Raw genomic sequence first — 20952 nt, 5'->3', positions numbered from 1 at the left:
TAAAATGAAATGGATTTTAAAATTCTTAGCATTTTTCTAAGGAATGCCTGTATGATTCCTAATTTCTAATCATACTACTGGTAATAAAGAATCATGTTCAGTTTCTTTTGCTATATCTAGGTATTTGTACTTACATTGTAATCCAATGTGTATCATAACTGCTCCCAAATTGTTGAAATGTACCGAATAATTTTGGGAGAAGGCGAAGAGAAACTACAACTGATCTAAGGAATGAAAGAAAATTATATATAAATCAACACTTGCATCATGGCGATCTTTAATTTATAGCCTTTATATAACTTTATCATATATTTATATTTAAAGAAAAAATAGTGAAGAATACCTGCAGTTTAAGCCTAATTGTTTATTTATATTTACTTATGTGCCATATTTAGAAATTGCTCATGTCCCTCAGAGCAACTCTGGGTTGTTTATTTACCTGTTATTTGCTAAATTTTCAAGACAGCCTTCGATGAACCTCATACGAATTTGTCTATCCGTAAACCAACATACTAGTGAACATAAAAGCTTCTCTGCTTCATTTATTAAACCTTCAGAAAGATGTATCTAGAGCAAATAAGAGAAGAGTTATTGACAATTATTATTACTTTTTCTTTGGAAAATATTCTTGTGTGATATTTAACTTACTGCATCTTCATCCTGGACCAGATCCCACAAAAGGGTATTTCCCTTCTTACAAACATTATCCAAGTTAATATCTGTCACTGCGTTGCTGTTGTACTGGTGCTTATGAACTGCTGGCCCTGAGCAAAAGACAGGTGTTATTAAAAATATAGAATGTGTATCCTGACTTGAGTGGAATCTGTCCATGAACACCTGTAAATAAATGTTAACATACAACCCTATAGACTTGAAGCAAGTCATTTTATTTAAAATATTATAATAAATTGGGACTTCTTCACCTCTTTAAATAGCAATAGCAGTAGACTTATATACCGCTTCATAGGCCTTTCAGGCCTCTCTAAGCGGTTTACAGAGAGTCAGCATATTGCCCCCAACAATCTGGGTCCTCATTTTACCCACCTCGGAAGGATGGAAGGCTGAGTCAACCCTGAGCCGGTGAGATTTGAACCGCTGACCTGCTGATCTAGCAGTAGCCTGCAGTGCTGCATTTAACCACTGCGCCACCTTGGCACTAAAAATTTATTATGAATCACTATGGTACAAATATATGAAATGTTCTTATGTTTTTTCTTACTTGGCAAAGCTGCATAGTTTTTAAGCAACAGATATTATGCACAACTCATTTTTAGAAGGAGCAAAAGAGCTCCATCCTATTATGTCATATGCAATCATTATCCACAAAGATCACTGGATGAAATATCACTGCAATCCAAACAGGGCTTTTTTCTGTGCATGTATAAGGCATATACTTGCCTAACCCTCTCCTACATACAGCTTTAATCATAATATAACACAGGATGCATGATAAAACATCTTTTTTTTTTTACTATTTTCAGTTTAATCCGAATCATAACCATCCCTCCCTTCCTTCCCAATTTAGATGCATGTATCAAAACAAGCATAATGCAAACATCCAGAAGTTCAAAACAAGGCAATAACTATGGAGCTACAGACCTGACACTACTCCAACCTTTAGATAAGGTCCAAGAAGATGCTTGAGTGACATGTTTTTCCTGTAGTTTTAGACCGATATATATATATATATATACATATATATTTAACAATCCATAAATGTGCTTATGCTATACTTACTTTACAATAGAAGCTTGCTATTGGGATGCAGTCTCCTTAGGCTTTGGTGTTGGTATTGCAGTGATTCCTGACTGGTTCAAAGTTTAATTTTATCTAGAATGTTGTAATTATGAGTATGTAACTAACCCAATGAAAATTTGCCAATAGGCTGGAATATAGTCAAATTACTACTATTGGAAGCCAAATACATTTCTTATACTTTTTAAATAATTTGTATTTGTATTGATGTTATTTAAAAGATAAATCTAAAACTTACTCATATCTTGTTCTTTTACTATCAGTGTGAACTTTGAGATATTAAGTAAGTAGTTTTTATAAAAAATGTGCAGCAAAAAGTAATGTGACAATGTTCATTGTTTGTTCCTACAATTAAAAAGCCTGTAAAATCTATAACATGAAGGTCGCAATTAGTAGAAAGATTAGTAATTTAATGACACAATTTCCATCAATGCAGGACTTTACAATTTTGTTTTGTTTTTCAGAGATTGAATATTATCCTTGACTTAATTATTTCTTACCTTGGCTGAGATGCTCATGATAAATGGAAGCAAGATTTGGAAGGTGCTGCTGAAGATGAGAAGTTAGTTCAGCATGTGAATTAATCTGTACCAGCTCTTCTTCACATCCTGATTCTTCCCCATCAAAATCTGCCATATTTTTCTCCGATTTTGCACTGACTTGACTGCTGCTACAACTGACATCATCAGCACTTAACATATCATCAACCATGTGTCTATAACATAAAAACAAGTATATGCTAACTGCACCTTTTAATATATGCAAACTATAGAAGAATATTAGTTTTACATAAGCAAAGGGAGGAAATTCTTATTAGCCAGAGGGAAAAAATATTTTTCTTGATAACAGTAATATATGTGAAAACAACTATTTATAGCAATCCCTTCCAGCCATTATTGAAGTGCTTAGCAGGTCATCAGTTCTGGTTTTTTGGTTTTTCATATTACTATTTTAGAAATAGTAATATGAAAAAAGTTCATTGCAGCCTGATCAAGGATAGAGCTACCACATATGTATGAGGAAAGTTAAAAGTATTTCTCTGTTTGGTGAAAAATAAGTGAAGCAGGAGAAACAGTGTTTGGAATGTTTCCATTCTGTAGTAGTGCTTCCAATTTTCACCCTAAATCCAGATATGAAAAAGAGGATAGAGTTGTTTGGGAGAACATTCCATTAATTTTAAGCACTGTACCACCTTTTACTTTTTTATGCTTGGTTAAGTTATTATTGAAATCTGGGGAATAAGAGTTTCCTTTGCATAAACATTAATCTTAAATCAGAACACTGAAGACAACATGAAACTAATTGTCCCATTTGTCCCAATCTTTGACCAAATTATTGAATGCAAGGTGTTCTATACTCAGAAATGGCTACTTAGAGCTCACTTTTTTTAAAATATTCAAGAGTACTTTGAAGAACTCTAATTTGGATAGTCACTTTAGGCAGCTAGATGGACAGAATATAAATTTAATAAATATATAATTTTTCATTCATATCTACAAAAATAGGATTTGCTAAGACTGCAGCACGAGAATCCAATTACTTTTTAGCTCCAAGAATTACAAATCACAATGAGAATTTATGTTAAAACATATACTACAAACAGCGCAAAAATTTACGCAACTAACTATTCTTAAGTATACATAAACAAACAACTATTCTTAATACATAGTTGCCTTTTGCAGTCATAATAAATCATGATTGGATATAGTAAAATAATACAGTAAAGTATTAATAGCACATATCTCCTTCCTCCACCCTACAGCAGGTGGTGCTCTAATAGATTTCCATCTAAAAGTGAAAAATAACAATTTGTTCATCCGTAACAGCAAATGTAATTTTTAGAAAGATTCAACTGCAGAAATGCAATCACACAAATTGTTATGCATTCCTATATATATATATATATATATATATATATATATATATATATATATATATATATATATATATGTATGTATGTATGTATGTATGTTTGTATGCATGCATGCACGCACGCACGCACACACACACACACACACACAAGAAATACATATTACGTTTCAGAATTACTTAGCACGATTAAAAATGAAAGGTGCTTGAAACTGCAATAAATTACTTATTTCACAAGATTTGAAAATTCTCCCTAAGACTGCTTATGTTCACGTGTGGAGAGATATATCAGCAAAGCAAAGAGTTTCAGCATACTAAAGAAAAGTCAATGTTTTGTTTCGAAGCTTTACTGATGCAGAATTTTTATTCCCTTTAAATCATCAAAAGAATTATAAAAGGAAGCAAAAAATGCTTACATTTCAGTATTTTGCTTAACATATTTATGTCACAGAATTCAGTATTTCAAGACATAATATTCAGCTGCAAATTCAAAGTTTGCTTTTGCCAAAAATGTAGACACTGAAAATAACTTACCCTTCATGATGATGGTGGTGGTGGTGGTGGTGATGATGGTGGTGGTGGTGGTGGTGGTGATGGTGTTGTGGCCCAATAAATTGTCGACAGTTAAATAATTCATTTCCAATTGCTTCCCCAAGAAAGTCCCCTGTGTGTGTGATACAGGAATCTTGAGAGCCCTGGGATATATGAGCAGTACTCATTTCACCAGTTATGTCATGATCAGCATTCTCTGAGTGTGAACAGGGATCTAGCATTCTAATTCTATTATCCACTGATGGAACAGTTTCACTATTAAAAACATGGCTATTCCCAGATCCATTGTTTACACCATTCCTATCTGTTGTTTCCTGTGCATCTCCCAAGCAAATGCCTGATTGAGATTCCATTTTTCGGCTTCGCAAATCTACATTCCGACTAGTTTTGGGGGAATTGTGACTCTGGTCTTCATCTTCTTCCTCTTCCTCTTCCTTCAGAGCCTCGATATCTGCAATATCTTCTGACTGCACCTCACTGCCTGGGCTTCCTGCAGATTGGCTTGCATGGCTAGAGTTTGCCTCATTGCTTGATCCATCACTGTGACCACTGCTGCTACCAGGCCCACTGCTGCCATCTTCACCACTATTTGCAGTTTCATCAGAACTTCCCTGCATTGATTCCTGAAAAAAAAAGAAAAAAAAAAACTAAATCTACATGCTGAATCATTAGATAATCAGGTAAAGTCACGTGTTGCTCAGAGATTATGCATTTTCCATCTCAAAGGAAACAACAGCATATAAATCAGTGATCTATATATAATAAACCACACAATGGTTTAAAGAAGTTGAGAGGGTGGCAAGATAGATCTGGTTAAAAACCCAAGTTACATCAAGCATCCTAGGAAGAGCCTTTTGGAAGACCCTATTCTCTGAAATGGCTGCTGCCAGCCTGAAGGAAGATGGTGAGATTGATGACAGAAGGATTTCAAATGAAGCTTTCAAAACACAGGTAGCCAATTCCAAATGTAAATGCACTTTTCATGTTAAAGTACATTTGAATAATCTTTAGTCCAAAATATTGGCAAAATACATGAGTATCTAAATATTTTGGTTTGTTTATAAATATAGCATGATTTATAAACCAAAATGGCTTGGTTCACCCAACAGATTGTATATGGAGAAGCAAACAAATAATGATTCAGTGCAATGTATAAACCCTGCCATATATGTTGAACAAAAAATACATGTTTCATATTATCAAATTCTTTACTAATCTTTGTTAGCTTAATTAGTCTTCTGAAGTTGTCAAAATCGGAAAAAATTACTATTGTACCTCTGTATCGGAAAGTCGCTGTTGGACATGCTTATTTCTACTAATCAGTTGTTCCTCCATTTCAATGTCACTTCCTCCACTCTGATGAGTATCGCTATTGTCACTGCTTTGAGGGCTTGCTGCAGGTGACCCTATTCAGAAAAAAAAGTCTGTTCAGAAAATGTTATTTCTGATTTTAATATAGCTTTAGTTGAATTAATCTTGGAGTTCCCCCCGGATCGGTACTGGTCGGTGACCTATTAGGAACTGGACTGCATAGCTGGAGGTGAGAGCAGGGAAGCAAGAGGAGCTTCATCTGTATTTGCAGCTGCTTCCCAGCATTAGCATCACCACCTCAGTTCTATCTCAGATAATCAGGAGCGTGAACCTACTCTAAAGTGTGCTATGCAAGGCATTTAGGTTGTGCGCTCCTCCACTCCCCAATCTGTGGAAAAATTGTCTTCCATGAAACTGGTCCCTAATGCCAAAAAGGGAGGGGGGCACTGTTTTGTTGTGGCTCTTGCTGTAAACCTTTGATTAGTCCTGAAACTAGTCTAGCAGCTAGTAACATCAATAGTATAACTGCAAGTTGACTTGCTGTTCTTGTACTTACAGAAAGTAAGAAAGAATTATAGAATTATGTACCGTATTTTCACGACCAAAAGCCGCACCGGATTAAAAGCCGCAGTATCAATTAACGTTAATTTTTCAAACTTTTTCCACATATAAAGCGCACCGGGTTATAAGCCGCGCTCAGAGACCCGGCTCCCCTTGGTTCCTCATCGAATCACGTGCGCAGGTTGCAACTGGAACTCCGTCTGCCCGAGTTGGGGCATTTTCTGGCTTGGGACGCTCTGGCGGCTTCTTCAGGAGGCAGCCCGCCGGCTTCGGCGAAGGCTGGGACGGAGAGCGCGGCGACCGTGGAGCATGTGCAAAGTACTTTCGCCCCCACGCCGGCCCCCCTCACCGCGCGCCGGCCTTCGGGGATGAAGGGGCAGGACTTCCGGGGCGGAAGGCATGCCTGGCTCTGCGGCTCCAGCCCCGGCACCTTTCGGCCGAGCCTCTCCCGCCAGGCGGCCGCCTTCCTCCGCTGAGCGGCCCCACGCAGCCTCGCCACCCCAGGAGATTGCCAGCGCGGGGGCCTGGGGCGCCGCGGCCAGGGAAGCCGAACCGGGCGCCGGCGGCGCTCCGGTCGCTCTGTCCTCTCCGCCTCCCGCGCCTTGCCCGCCGCCCGCCCGCCCAGGATGCTGACCTACTGCCATGCCCCGCGCCCGCCGCTGGCCCGCTCCTGCGCCTCCGCTGCCGCCGCCCTGCTCGGAGTCCTCTGGCTGCACGCCTGCCGCGGCATGCCCCATGTCATCCGCATCGGTGAGCCAGGCGGGGGGGGGACGGGGGCGGGCAGGGCACCCGGGTTGTGGTCCCCGAGGCGGGCGGGTGGGCGCACATGGCAGGCGTCGGCTAGCGGGACGTTTCTGGCGCGGGAGGCTTTGGGCTCCGCTGCTCTCCCGGCTCTTGCCCGGCCGGCGTGGTGTGCTGGGAAGACCGGCGCCGCACCGGCCACCCGCGCGCCCTTGACCGGCAGCGCAGAGCCGGCTGGGGCGCGGAGCGGAGTTAGGCAGGGCGACTGCCGGGGCGGATGGGGTGCTCGGCGCCGGCAAATCCTGAAGGGCTGCGCCGGTCTGCCGTCCCTTCTTGCGGCGGCGGGGGTGACGGAACAGCCCAGTCTATAGGGGCTGGGAGCCTCTCTGCTCGCCCCCCGGTCTCCGACTGAGAAAGTAGCGAGGTTGAAGGGAGAGACCCGAGGGACGTGTGCATGCTTGCGAGCTTCAAGTTTGAGCGTCGGGAGGGAGAGATTTTCGATCTTTTTTCACATATAAAGCGCACCGGGTTATAAGCCGCACTGACGGTTTTTGATCAAATTTTAGGATTTTCAGTGCGGCTTATAGTCGTGAAAATACGGTATGTGGAAGATCAAGAACTAGAAAGAGAATACAGCTGCTGCTTACAATGTAACTTAGTTTAACTGTCACCTAAATGAAAGATGAATAAAATAAAAAATTATATAAAGGTTCCTTAATAAGATGATTCTGTCATAATGTTTTTCTGCAGTAACTTACATGGTGATGGAGCTGCTCTTCGAAGCTCTTCTTCCTCTGAAGAAAGGGGGGGAGTAAAGATAGTGCTGATTATATATTACTAATAGTAACATACAGATAGTCCTCAACTTATGACTCTCTATTCAAATTACAACAGTGTTGGAAAAAAAGTGATTTACAACCAGTCCTCACACTTAAAACCATTGCAGCATCCTTATGGTTATGTGATTAAAATTTGGGCAACTGGTCATCAGCATGCATTTATGGAAGCTGCAGCATCCCAGTTCACACAATCATCATTTGTGACCTTCCCAGCTGGCTTCCAAAAGTAAACCTAACGGGGCAAACCAGATTAACTTAACAACCATGTGATTTAACAACTGTGCAATTCACTTCAGTGTGACAACTGCAGTAAAAAAGGTCATAACATCAGGCATAATTCACTTAACAGCGGCATCATTTAACAACAGAAGTTCTGATCCCAATTGGGGACATAAATCAAGGAGTATCAGTATCTAACTAAATTTTCTAGAGAGTTCTTTATTTTCTAGAATATACTGGTCATTTCTATCTGGAACTCTTATTTCTATATTTGAATAAAAACAAAACAAGAAATTTATGGTTAACTAAAAGAAACTGTTTCTTGTTTAGAAAATATATTAGTCTCTATAATAAACTCACCCATAAAACTTTAAATCTATTAGTTAATCATTTATGATGCCCAGGAAATAAATGTGCACTCACCTTTTTTATTTCCCATGGGTAAGTTTGTACTAAGTAAAGATGCAAAAGAACTCTGTTTTGATAATTGGGCCTTAGCTGCTAGAGCATTATTCCACAATGCTTTAATGAGCATGGATGCCAAATATAAAGTCTGTGAAGGGATAATAAATTACAATATCAAAAATGGGTATTGTGTTATTCATAAATTGTAAATGTGTATGCTGTTATCCATAAATTCACAAATGCAATGTAGGCTCAAATGGAATCTTCCTAATTTAATTTTTTTCTATTACAGCAAAAAAAAGAGATAAGAGATGTAAATATTGGCCTCTAATCTAAGTAAACCTATGCACATAAATGAATTTCCTCTCCGTCTTTTTGGAACAAGGGCATCCAATTTATTCAATCAGCAATTCCATAATTTCCCCTACTACTTTCATATGTAATTTTGCTTAATTTTAAAAAAGTCATATATGGAAAAAAATTCAGCCAGAGAAAATATTGCTTTAAATTCATTTATTTCTACCTGTTCGGTATGTGCACTTGGATGGAGGATGGAAACTAAATTAAGAAGATGTCTGAGTGGCACAGGATCCAGGTTCTTGATCAATGAAGGAAACAAGTCATGTATATAGCGGCTACAATGCTTCAACTTTAAAAAGAAAGAGAAAGTCAATTTATTAAGAGAAATGGCTTTTCCTCTTCCTAACAGCTTCTATAAGCAAATTGAAGTTTGTATATTCTAAGTATCAGCAAAATAATTCATGCACACATCATTCCTTTACATGGAAGAGAAATGGGTGTTTGTGTATCCAAACGGAAACATATTTTTTTTACCCAGATGCAGAAAGAAATATGGGTGTTTTATTCCATATACTGACTAAAATGTAATAGTTCTGAGCAGAAGTGTTTTGAGGGAACCATTAAAAAAAACAAGTTTTTCTAAAGCCATGCAGCAGAGAACAATGACACCATCTAAAAAGTAGGTATCTTTGTTTCTGATAAAGAAGAGACAGGGTTTGACTGAACCTTCAGATTTCAGAAGTATCAGGTTCAAAACACATTTTTTTCATTTTATGAACACCCTGTCTCTTTTAGTTTTAGTTTTCATTAATACCATGTTCTCTCTTCTAAAATATTTTACAAAATTGTGATAATGAACATAGAAATATACAAAATAATATCAAATCATAAAGGGCAATTAGAGATGTGAAACATTTTTTAAAACAAACTGAGAAAGTAAATCTAAACGTAAATTAATTTAGTACTGAAATATCTAATTCAGAAAAGTAATTACAGTGCTGGCCAAAGGTCCACTGATTAGCACTGAAAGAAAATGATATTTATTATCAAATAAAACCATGATTTTTTTCAATATTAATTCATCACCATGGTATATTAGGCTTTGGTATATTATGTTTTTGCTTGTTTTTAAAATGGTTGGAATCTTTAGGAATCTTAAGTTGGTGAAAGATAAGCATTTGCACAATTCGCAATATATACCTATAATCACTCATTTAGTGGCCCTTCGAAGTTACAATGGCACTGAAAAAAAGTGACTTCTCACTGTTTTTCACACTTTACAGCATCCCCATGATCATGTGATCAAAATTGGACTTGGCAACTGGCATGTATTTATGACCGATAGTGTCCCAGGGTCATGTGATCACCATTTGTAACCTCAGTTGGTTTCCGAAAAGAAAAGTCAATGGAGGTGGCCAGATTTGCTTAACAAATGCATGATTCACTTAACAACTGTGGCAAACAACTGTGTAATAAAATGGAATGCAACTCATTTAACAACTGTCTTGCTTAGCAATGGAAATATTGGGCTCAACTGTGGTCATAAATTGAAGTCTGCCTGTACTATGTTCAGCAGCAACTAGAACTCCATATAGCAGTCTTCACAAATACAAGCTTTAAAATCCCTCTACTTCTGATCTACATACAAGGATTTATTATATGTCTGCTGAAAAAGTAGACATTAAAATAGTCACATGGAGTCAAACTCAAGTAAAAAAGGACTTTACCTTTATCTTATGATAGAAAAGGGAAACACGAATGAAACATTTCTATACACTTGGGAGATTGCTTTCCATTTTTTGGATACTGGTCTTTGCAGTACCAATTCATTGAATGCCATGACATCTAATAATGATGATGTTAAAAATTTGTATTAAATAATAAATGAACCCCAGTATGCTATACAGGTAGCCCTTGACTTACAACTACAATTGCCCCAAAATTTCTGTTGCTAAGTAAGACATTTGCTAAATGAGTTTTGCCCCATTTCTTGCCAGGGTTACTAAGTGAATACTGTAGTTGTTAAGTTAGTAATATAGTTGTTAAGTGAATTTGGTTTTCCCATTGACTTTGCTTGTTGGAAGGTTGCACAAGGTGATCACATGACCCCAAAACACTGCAGAAATACATGCCAATTGTCAAACATTCAAATTTTGATCTTGTGACCATTGGGATGCTGCAGAGGTTCTAAGTGTGAAAAATAGTTAAGTCACTCTTTTTAGTACCATTGTAATGTCAAAAGGTTGCTAAATGAATGGTTTTCAGTTGGGGACTATCTATATTATATTTAAACTGCTCTGATATGAAAAATGCTTCAAAGTTTCTAGGAGCATATATAAGTTGAACAATAAGTAGTTAATATCCAACTGCTGCTCTTTTATGCTTTATCTGAAAATTTCTTTCCTTTTTGAAGTTTACTTATTTAAATTTCGAGGCTGTCCAACTCTTGATGGTTTGAAACAATCAAAGGAATTAAATTAACTTGCCAAGCATGCTGAAGAAAAACACACTTTCATTTCATTTCCATTTATTGAATTTATAGGCCGCCCAATCACGGAGGACTCCGGGCGGCTTACAGAAATGAAAAATATTTAAAAAAAGATTAAAACAATAAGATACAACAAGATTAAGAAGAAAAACAACATGCACCCAATCAAAGGGGGGCTGGAGCTCAATCAAGAGGTCAACAGCCCCAGGCCTGCCGGAAAAGCCAGGTTTTAATAGCTTTACGGAAGGCCATGAGAGTGGGTAGGGTCCGGATCTCTGGGGGTAGCTCATTACATAGGGCCGGAGCGGCAACAGAGAAGGCCCTACTCCGAGGCGTCGCCAGCTGGCATTGTCCAGCTGAAGGCACTTAACACATCAGAGTGCCTGAGCACTAGATTTGATATCACTTGACCGCTACATGTTTTAATTCAGAGTAGCTGTTCCTACCATGTTTCCCCGAAAATACGACCTGTCCCGAAACTAACGCCTTGCCACATGTTTCACGTGGGCAAAAATGTAAGCCCACCCCGGAAAATAAACCCCCTGGACAACCCCCCCCCCTGGCCAGACAGACCCCGAAGGCGCCAAGCCACGGGAGCCGGGGGGGGGAGGCGCTCATGTTGCTTTGCTGCCTTCGGGATACCGCTAGGTTGGGGAGTGGCGTTCTGCCTGCCTGGAGGGGGGTGTTGCCTGGCGGCTGCTCCCTTGCAAGCAGACTCCCAAAGAGCCAGGCATAGCCTCAGAGGGGAAGCAGCCATGAGGTGACCATGCTCACGAGCAGCCGCCCGGCAAATCCCCTCTCCAGCCGGGCAGAGTGCATTCACTGACCTAGGGGGTATCACTAAGGCGATACCCCCTTAGGGTGCTCTGTCCGCCCCCCAGCACCCACAGTTTGGCACATTCGGGATACCCCCTAGATCAGTGGATGGAACTCTGCCCGTCTGGAGAGGGGGGTTGCGCGAGCGCCTGTTCTGCCCCCAGCCTCACCAAGACCTTGTGCAGCTCTCCCTGCAGGGTGCCGCCGCGTGCTACTGCCCGCCGCTACGCTCCGAGCATAACTTCCAAACTCCACTGCCGAGTCTTCTAGCGTCGGCTGCTCTTGGAGTGCTCTCTATGGTGGGCCGGGTGCTGTAAGACTCTGTCCGGAAGACTCTGTCCGGCAGCCGGCCCACCATAGAGAGCACTCCTAGAGCGGCCGATGCTGGAAGACTCGGCAGTGGAGTTTTGGAGTTTGGAAGTTATGCTCGGAGCATGGTGGTGGCGGCGGCAGTGCCCTAGTAGAGCTGCGCAAGGGTTTGGTGAGGCTGAGGGCGGAACAGTCGCTCGTGCAACCCCCTTCTCCAGCCGGGCAGAGCTCCATGCACTGACCTAGGGGGTATTCCAAATGTGGCAAGCCACGGGAGCTGGGGGGTGGGCAGAACGCCACGTGGCTTGGCGCCTTAGTGATACCCCCTAGGTCAGTGAATGGCGCTCTGCCCGGCTAGAGAGGGGATTTGCCAGTCGGCTGCTTGTGAGCGTGGTTACCTCATGGCTGCTTCGCCCCTGAGGCTGTGCCCAGCTCTTCGGGAGTCCGCTTGCAAGGCAGCAGCCACCCAGCAACCCCAAAACAATAAGCCCTCCCTGATAATAAGCCCAAGGCCATATTTCACGGGGCAAAAGAAAATAAGACCCTGTTGTATTTTCGGGGAATCACGGTAATAAAGATCCCAAAACAATGAACAGCATCTACACTAAACTTAAAATAACATAAGCATATATACATATATTTAAGAAACACATCTAATTTAGATATAATTAAAATCATAATGTAGTGCTATGGGAATAAGCTGCAAACACATAAGGCTTTTGCAGCTTTACAAATCTTTCAGGTTCAAAAGAAGGGATTTACTGTACACCTGCCATATTGAATAAATCCATTTCTCATTCCATCCAAACCCAAGCCTTTCTATTATTTTTATTTTTTTAGCATAATAGTATTTTGCCTGAGACCACTTTTTGGCATAATTCTTAAGCAAGGGTATACCTGTGCTGCAGCCCATATGCAGTCTATATGCGGAGTACTAAGCCGGCCTTCAGCAGCAAGAAAATTAAGAATCACTTGGCACTGTTTAATGATCTGGAAAATATTAAATCAACATTAAAACATTAAAACTTAAACTTCATAATAAAGGGAGACAATCTTGCTTTATATTAAACATACCTCAATATGCAAATTTGGTCCAAAAATATGTTCCACTACATTGTTGTTGATTAGCCAATCTGCAAGTTCTTTAGCAATGGATCTATATAAGAGGGGGAAAACATAAGAAGGTAATTAAAGAACTTCCATTAATTGTTATCTAATAGTTAGGGGCATGCAATTTCTTTAGTCTGAGCACTATATAAGCCCTCTCCCCTATTGGTGTATGGAACATCCTTTTGCAGTTGATGAAAATCAGTAAACGTTTATGGGAAAGAAAGGACTTATATTTGAAAGATTGGAGGGGCAATTCAACCTTCCAGAGAGGATTTAAGATTTTTAGTTAATGTGTTTTAAAATACGATGTGCATATAAAACTTAAAATAACCATCATTTTTGCATTTGGCATTGAATGACTCCAAAATCACAGTTCATACTGAATTCTAATGAAATTTTACTGTTGACTGCAATGTAGTTGGGGCGAAGTTAAATGAAAGTATTCCAAACTTAAAAGATACTTACGTTTCTGTATCTGAAACCAAGGATTCATTATTACACACATCATTGAAAGTATGAAGTTGATTCTACAAGTAGGAAAAAATACTTTAAATTTATAAATGCCAAAAAGATACAATTGATTGAAATGAAGTATCATTCAAAAGTTAAGTAATCTCTATTTTTATAATAAAAATACTAAAGAAATATACTTTAGCCAATAAAAACAGCAAGTTAATCAAAATAGGTTCTTACCTCAAATTTATTCATTAAAATCTTTTGCAAAAGGTTGTTTTCCTTTTATGGTTAAAATACATGAACTGAACTGCAATTTCTTATTTTTCTCATTACAACCATTTGTATTGTACACAATATTAAAATATCCATTTATTTTACAAACAAAAATGCCTGTGAATATGTAAAATAATGGATTGTTTGGCTTAGCTTCTTGTGTGCGAACAAAGCCACTGAAATTTGGAATCATGGTATATGGTTTTGCAAATTGTTGTTAAAAAAGTCTGCATGGATTATGACACTATCTGAATTCAGTTACAAAATCATATACATTTTGCTGTACATTTTGTTTAAAACCAGATTTACTCTCTCTCTCCTTAAAAATATAGTTAGCATACACTGAAGAAACAGCAATTATTTCATTAAGATTCTTCCAACAAATTTTTGCAAAATTTGAATATTACATCAAATATCTGCCTTAATTTAAATTTGCTGTATTTGTGAAGATATTTCATCTTATTTACAAATAACCATTAATGCCATTTTTGTGGGCTTGTGTGATCAAAATGCCCCTTGATCGTTTTGGTTCCATTAAATTGTGTGGAATTTAATTTTTTTCACAGATATCATGTAGTGAGCCAAAGCAGTGGTGGGTTTTAATTTATTTTACTACCGGTTCGCTCGTGCACGTGCATCAGCAGAAATATCCCGGCAGAGCTTCCTGCCGCTACCACTATCAGATCACCTGATCCAGGACAAACCGGCCAAAACTCACCTCTGAGCTAAAGTATAGTAAGGTATGTACGGTGTTTTCCCGAAAATAAGACAGGGTCTTATTTTCTTTTGGTCCCTGAAATAAATGCTTGGCCTTATTTTCAGGGAGATCTTATTATTCTTGAGGTGCAGGAGCGTGGTCATCTCATGGTTGCTGCTGTGTTGCAATATTTTCAGGGAGGGCTTATTTTAGTCCATGCAGTCAAAAGCTTGGTTGGGCTTATTATTCCGGGGAGGGGGGGTGTCTTATTTTCAGGGAAACAGGGTATATTCAAATAGTTCTAAGCAGGGGTAGTTTTCTATGTAATAAGGAAGTACATTATTTCCTCTAATATCTGCTATTGTCACTTTTGGCAGCAGAAACCACCTCAGGTAGGCATTTCTTGTAACTGCCTACAAGCCTGTGATATTCTCTAGAAGAAACTTTTTCCCACTCATCATGTAGAATTTTTTTCAATTGACAAGACAAGAAGTAATGGTTGGAAACTTATCAAAGAGAGATTCAACATAGAATAAGGAGAAATTTCCTGACAATCAGAACAATTAATAAGTGGAACAGCTCGCTTTCACAAGTTGCAGGTACTCCATTACTAGAGGTTTTTAAGAAGGGATTGGACAGCCATTTGTCTGGAATGCTTGGGAAGGCAGTTGAACTAGAAGACTTTCTAGGTCCCTTCCAGCTGTTATTGTTATCCTTGATGCATTTCTTTCACATATAGATTGCCTTAAATCACCTCACAGCATCTCATTGGGATTTAATCTAAACTTTGATTTGGCCATTCTAGAACACTTCCATTTCCTTCCTTCTTTTTTCAGCCATTCCTTGATGAATTTACTGGAAAGTCATACCCCTATAAATAGTCCTAAGTTATACAACCCATTCTCTCATTTCAATAACCTATCATCTTATTCTGCTGTGTTGGGGGCCAAATTCTACTTAGACAGTAAAATCATAACTTTTGAAGAAAAGAAAATGATACAGATAGCCCTCAACTTAGAACGGTTTAGCAACCGTTCTAAGTTACAATGACACTGAAAAAAAATGACCTATGACTGTTTTTCACACTTACAACCATTGTAAGTGCTCACATGATCAAAAGTCAGATATTTGGCAATTGACTCATAATTATGACAATTGCAGTGTCATAAATATTTCCTGGGGTCATGTGATCCCCTTTTGTGACTTTCTGAGAAGCAAACTCAATGGGGAAGTCAGATTCACTTAATAACCATGTTACTAATTTAACAGCTGCAGTGATTCACTTAACAACCACAGTAAGAAAGGTCATAAAATGGGGCAAAACTCACTTAACAAATGTCTTGCTTAGCAACAGAAAATTTGGGCTCAATTGTGATAGTAAGTTGAGTACTATCTGTATTGCCTCAGAACAGTTTTACATATATTTATTTATTTGTATATCTATATGTCTACATATATTCAAAAGCTTCTTACTGTTATTTGACTAAGTCCAGCCAATCTCATGGTTAAGGTTGGTGACATAAAGTACTTAAAAGCAAGATCAAGACTCTCTTTATCAAAACACAAGGCAGTATCTAATGGCTCTTTAACCGTGCTCCACATTAAATCTGCCATATTACGAGCTGCACTCTGTCTTAACTCCTGGTCCGACAGTTTGCATAAATACCTAAGCAGAAATACAAGGAAGATCAAATTAATATTAACAAAACAAGTCAAATTAATTTTGCCAGTCATAATTTTTATTGAAAATATATAACTTTATAGAAACCTTAATAGCACAATTATAAGTCATAAGAAACCAGTCTTAAGTTAAATAAAAGTAAGTTTAAATGTAATTTCATTTGGGAAAAGACTTGTCTGAAAGCATTTGAAACTTGTTATCAAATACATGTGAAAATCCATATGACTTTTGACAATTTTATCTAATTTTTAATTTCTTACATTTGTACATTATCCACCATATATACTACTATTCCATTTGTTTCCTCAGAACTAGACTGGTAGAAGTACTTTGACTTTATTCAGGTTCAAGCAGGATTTAATTTTCTGTTTAATGGGTGGATGAATTCAGATTTCTTCTATCCATTGCTAAAAGCAATGGCTTTTAGATACAACAATCAGAAATAAAGTCTAAATTTCACATTCTGGAATAGCCTCTCCAACCTAGTATCTCATGATTATACTGCCAAATTTCTTTCCCGCAATTGTAGTTCAACATGTGTGGAGGATACTAGATTACAATGGGTATGGCTTATTTCTAGAACTATAGCTTGATAACAAATGATTACAAATTCAACTGATAGAGCAATCAAGAGGTTCATCTCCTCATTCCAAAATTTTATTTGTGTTTAGTTTGAAGGCATCTATCATAATCACCAAATGTTTTTCAGGAAGCAAAAGTTTCCCCCCCAAAATGTTGTCCCAATATAATTATTGATTTCTTAAAATACTAAAGCTAAGCATCCAGAATGCAATAGTGCGGGTAGGTACAGGTATGTCCATGCACTACCAACGTTATACAAGCTGCACTGGCATCCTAATATGCTTCTGAGTATATTTTATGGTGCTGGTTACCTAACAAATCTGTTCATGACATAGCACTGAATTACATAAGCCTATCTCCAACTGAATCTGTCTATCTTGCAAATCTGGCAGAGCAGACATGCTCTGGGTACCTTCTATATCAGTGATGAGGAACCTTTTTCTCCTTGGGTGCCAAAAGCATGCAGATGCGCGCTGTCGCACACGCTCGCATGCCCAACACCCATAATTTAATTTCCCCCCATGCTGTCCCCCTGCACATGTGTGTGCCCCCCCCGCTGACCCGCGCATGGCTTTCTTGGAACATGGGGAGGGCAAAAACAGCCCTCCTCCCCCTGGAAACAGCCCTCCTCCCCCTGGAAACAGCCAGTTTTTCGGTGGGCCCGGTAGGTCCGTTTTTTGCCCTCCCCAGGTTCTGGGGCTTTCTTGGAGCCTGGGGAGGGTGAAAAACAGGCCCAACGGGTCAACTGGAAGTTCATCCGGTTGGCCCGTTGGGCCTATTTTTCACCCTCCCCAGGCTCCAGTGGCTTTTCTGAAGCTTGGGGAGGGCGAAAATGGCCTCCCGCGGAAGGCCAAAAAATCAGCTGGCCAGCGCACACACGTGCGCCAGAACTGAGGGCTGCCGTGCCTGCTAATATGGCTCTGCGTGCCACTGTGGTACACGTGCCATAGGTTCGCCATCACAGTTCTATATGATAAGTTCAAACAGTACTATAAGGGGGCCAAATAGGTTAGCATTTTATGTAAATAAATTTCAGGAATCAGAAATAAGTGCAAAAAGTACCTGATGACATAGGTCCTAAAAGGTATAATGTGTTGCATGACAGCAGGGATGTGCAGCCATATTCTGATCTATGCAAAAAGTACAAAAATTGAACACTTTAAACTGAAATGTCTTGCATCAACAAACTTAAGATACATTTATTTGCCAAGTAGAATGAGGAATATTTTTTTCCTATAACAGAGAGGTCTCCAATCTTTCCAGCTTGGTGGTCCAGGAGGAGGGAAGAGGGGATGGCTTTGTGTGAGTGGTGGGTGTGAGTGCAAGTGCACATAGCTCCATTTGTACAAGCAGGAGCCCACTGCTCACACAAATGGAGCTTTGAACGTAAGCATGAGAGATCACCACTTGCACAAGTGAAGCTGCAAGTGCACTCACTTGCCACTTGTGTAGCCTTGTTCTGAATAGGTTGCAGCCTACTAGTGGGCCATGGTCCGGAGGCTGGGGATAAAGGTATAATTTAAATTACTAACAAATTAGATAAAATGTGTCAGAAAGTATGAGCTGGTTTCATCAAGATTATGTGTGTGCAGAGCAGATTAGTGATTCTACATCTCATTTTCCAGTGATAATGAAAGAACCAGGACAAGTTTAAGAGAAAATAGAAAAAAAGAGCAAGGCAGAAAAGCCGGATTGTCCAGAGAAATCTGTAAAAGCCAGGCCAAAGCAAAAACAAAAAGTCTGTTTACAAAACAAGAAACAGTCAAGTTATTTTCATTCAGGGGAGGAGGTCTGGATGATACTTTTTGGCTAGAGTTTTTGGCTATTAAAGAAAATATTGTAGAATTTGCATAATCTTCAGATAGGGATAAAACAACAAAATCAATCAAATATGTATGTTTTAAAGCAAGGTAGTTCTGATTGAACAATGAAAAGTTGCAAGTTACATATACATTGAAGTGTATTCATGTACTTTGATAGAATGCTAGATAACTTCTCTCCAAACTCCAGTCAGACAAGATGACAGATGCTAAACTTTTAAGTACCTGGAGAAAGCAAATTATCTGGACCTTTTTCAGGTGAACTCCAGGTTCGATTATAATACAGAGATTGCATTGGTCAAACTTATGGATACTTCTGGAGGACCAAGTATGGGGGTTGTATATCCATCCTTCCAACTCTGGGTTTTTCAGCTGCTTTTGATACCATTGATTATAGTATCTTTCTGGACCAACTGAGGGTAATAACAATAAGGGAGGGCACTATTTTGTATGATTCTCCTCTTTCCTCCAAGGTCAGTTCCAATCAGTGTTCGTAGAAGAGTCAGAGAGAGATCCTAGCTCTAAATCTTTTTATGGAGGTTGCTTTGGGGTTTCTTGCCACTCCAATATAACATCTATGAAACCAGTCAATCAAAACAAATCTTTATTACAGTCAAAGACCAGCACAAGGAGGATGGGGTGCAGTTAATTCAAAAAGCACTAAAACAAAAAGATATAAAACAGAAAGTATATATAAAAACAAAAGTTGAAAAGGGCTTTAAAAGAAGGATTAGGAACATTAAATGGGTATAGAGGCTAACTACAAAGGCTAAACATGTATGCCAATACAGAAGACTGTATAACTATTTTGTATCTTATTATGTTTGTCTTATTTTTTCTTTTCTTTTTTTTACGTTTTCTCCTGTTTTTAAAGGTAAAAATGTTTAATAAAAACTATTTTTCAAAAAACAATAAATAAATGGGTATAGAGGAATATAGGTCGTGTATGTGTGAATATAAGTGGTTGTATAACATACTATGTTAGTATGTGGCAAACGAAAGTTATTACAGCACACTCTAGCATAACAAATTACATGCTCATTAAGGTTATAATACAGGTCATCATCAGACAGATATTAAATGCTGCTGTGGCTAACCTGATAACAGAATACCTTAAAGCAGTAGGGAGGTGTAGAATTGTCTTGGGTATTTATGTAATAATAGTGAGATGGTGCTATTGTGTTTCCCCGAAAATATGACATGTCTTGAAAATAAGGCCATGCCACATTCTTCGGGTGAGCAAAAATATAAGCCCTCCCCTGAAAATAACCCCCCTGGACGACCCCCATCCCTCCACTCAGGCAGAGCGTCACTCACCAACCTAGCGGTATCCCGAAGATGCCAAGCCGTGGGAATGGGGGGGGGGGAGGTGCTCACTTTGCTTGGTGCCTTTGGGATACCACTAGGTTGGTGAGCGGTGCTGTGCCCAGCTGCAGGGGGTGGGGTACCAGGCGGCTACTCTCTTGTGAGCGGGCTTTGAAATAGCCAGGGATAGCCTCAGGGGCGAACAGCTATGTTGTGCTATTACAGCAGCGCAACACAGCAGCCATCAAGCGATCACGCTCGTAAGCAGCCACCTGGCAAATCCCCTTTCCAGCCAGGTACAGCAACATTCATTGACCTAGGGGTATCGCCAAGCCGCATGAGTGCCTGTCATTGGTGTCCGGCTCCTACGGCTCGTCGCTTTTGAAATGCCAGTGAATGGTGCTCTGCTTGACATCCCTGGCCCAGGTCTCCCTGCAGAGCCAGGGCACCTCCGCTGCTGCCCACAGCTAGCCCACAACCATAGAGCGTACGCCCAGAGCGGCCACTGCTGGAAGACTCGGTTTGGAAGCTGCCGAAAAAGCCATGTTGGGATGGCACCAGAGGTGCCCTAGCTATGCAAGGAGAGCTGGGTCAGGGCATTGTGAGACTGGAGGTGCACGAGCGGGATTGGAACAGCCGCTCGCGCAACCCCCCTCTCCAGCCATTCAGAGCCCCATTCACTGACCTAGGGGCATTGCAAAGGTACTAAGCCGCGGGAGCCAGGCGGCAAACAGGCGCTCACCCGGCTTGGCGATACCCCTAGGTCAGTGAATGGCGCTGTGCCCGGCTGAAAAGGAGGTTTTCTGGGTGGTTGCTTATGATCGTGGTCACTTCATTGCTGTTGTGTTGCGCTGCTGCGACAG

The 20952-nt window shown here is 39.8% G+C and overlaps 1 protein-coding gene across 2 annotated transcripts in view; it reads right to left on the bottom strand.

Moving 5' to 3' along the window:
- The window catches only part of USP34 (ubiquitin specific peptidase 34), a 160038-nt gene that overhangs the window by 103777 nt on the left and 35309 nt on the right, over positions 1 to 20952 (bottom strand). The window contains exons 6-19 of one of the 2 annotated variants that reach the window (XM_087717484.1): positions 18027 to 18094; positions 16175 to 16367; positions 13741 to 13802; positions 13240 to 13321; positions 13063 to 13155; positions 8776 to 8901; positions 8271 to 8400; positions 7548 to 7583; positions 5452 to 5582; positions 4159 to 4799; positions 2256 to 2470; positions 649 to 764; positions 440 to 567; positions 135 to 224 (exon numbers count right to left, since the gene is read on the bottom strand). In XM_087717484.1, coding sequence (XP_087573610.1) covers positions 135 to 224; positions 440 to 567; positions 649 to 764; positions 2256 to 2470; positions 4159 to 4799; positions 5452 to 5582; positions 7548 to 7583; positions 8271 to 8400; positions 8776 to 8901; positions 13063 to 13155; positions 13240 to 13321; positions 13741 to 13802; positions 16175 to 16367; positions 18027 to 18094 — 2111 coding nt within the window. The remainder of the gene's footprint in view (positions 1 to 134; positions 225 to 439; positions 568 to 648; positions 765 to 2255; positions 2471 to 4158; positions 4800 to 5451; positions 5583 to 7547; positions 7584 to 8270; positions 8401 to 8775; positions 8902 to 13062; positions 13156 to 13239; positions 13322 to 13740; positions 13803 to 16174; positions 16368 to 18026; positions 18095 to 20952) is intronic. The other variant, XM_087717485.1, reaches the window with a different exon arrangement.

Source organism: Thamnophis sirtalis, unplaced genomic scaffold, assembly GCF_051295495.1.
Source record: "Thamnophis sirtalis isolate CommonGarterSnake01/CBP01778 unplaced genomic scaffold, rThaSir2_p1.2 scaffold_6, whole genome shotgun sequence".
NCBI classification, from domain to species: Eukaryota; Metazoa; Chordata; class Lepidosauria; order Squamata; family Natricidae; genus Thamnophis; species Thamnophis sirtalis.
Note: the sequence above shows the minus strand (reverse complement) of the source record. Positions and strands in the feature narration are given on the sequence as shown.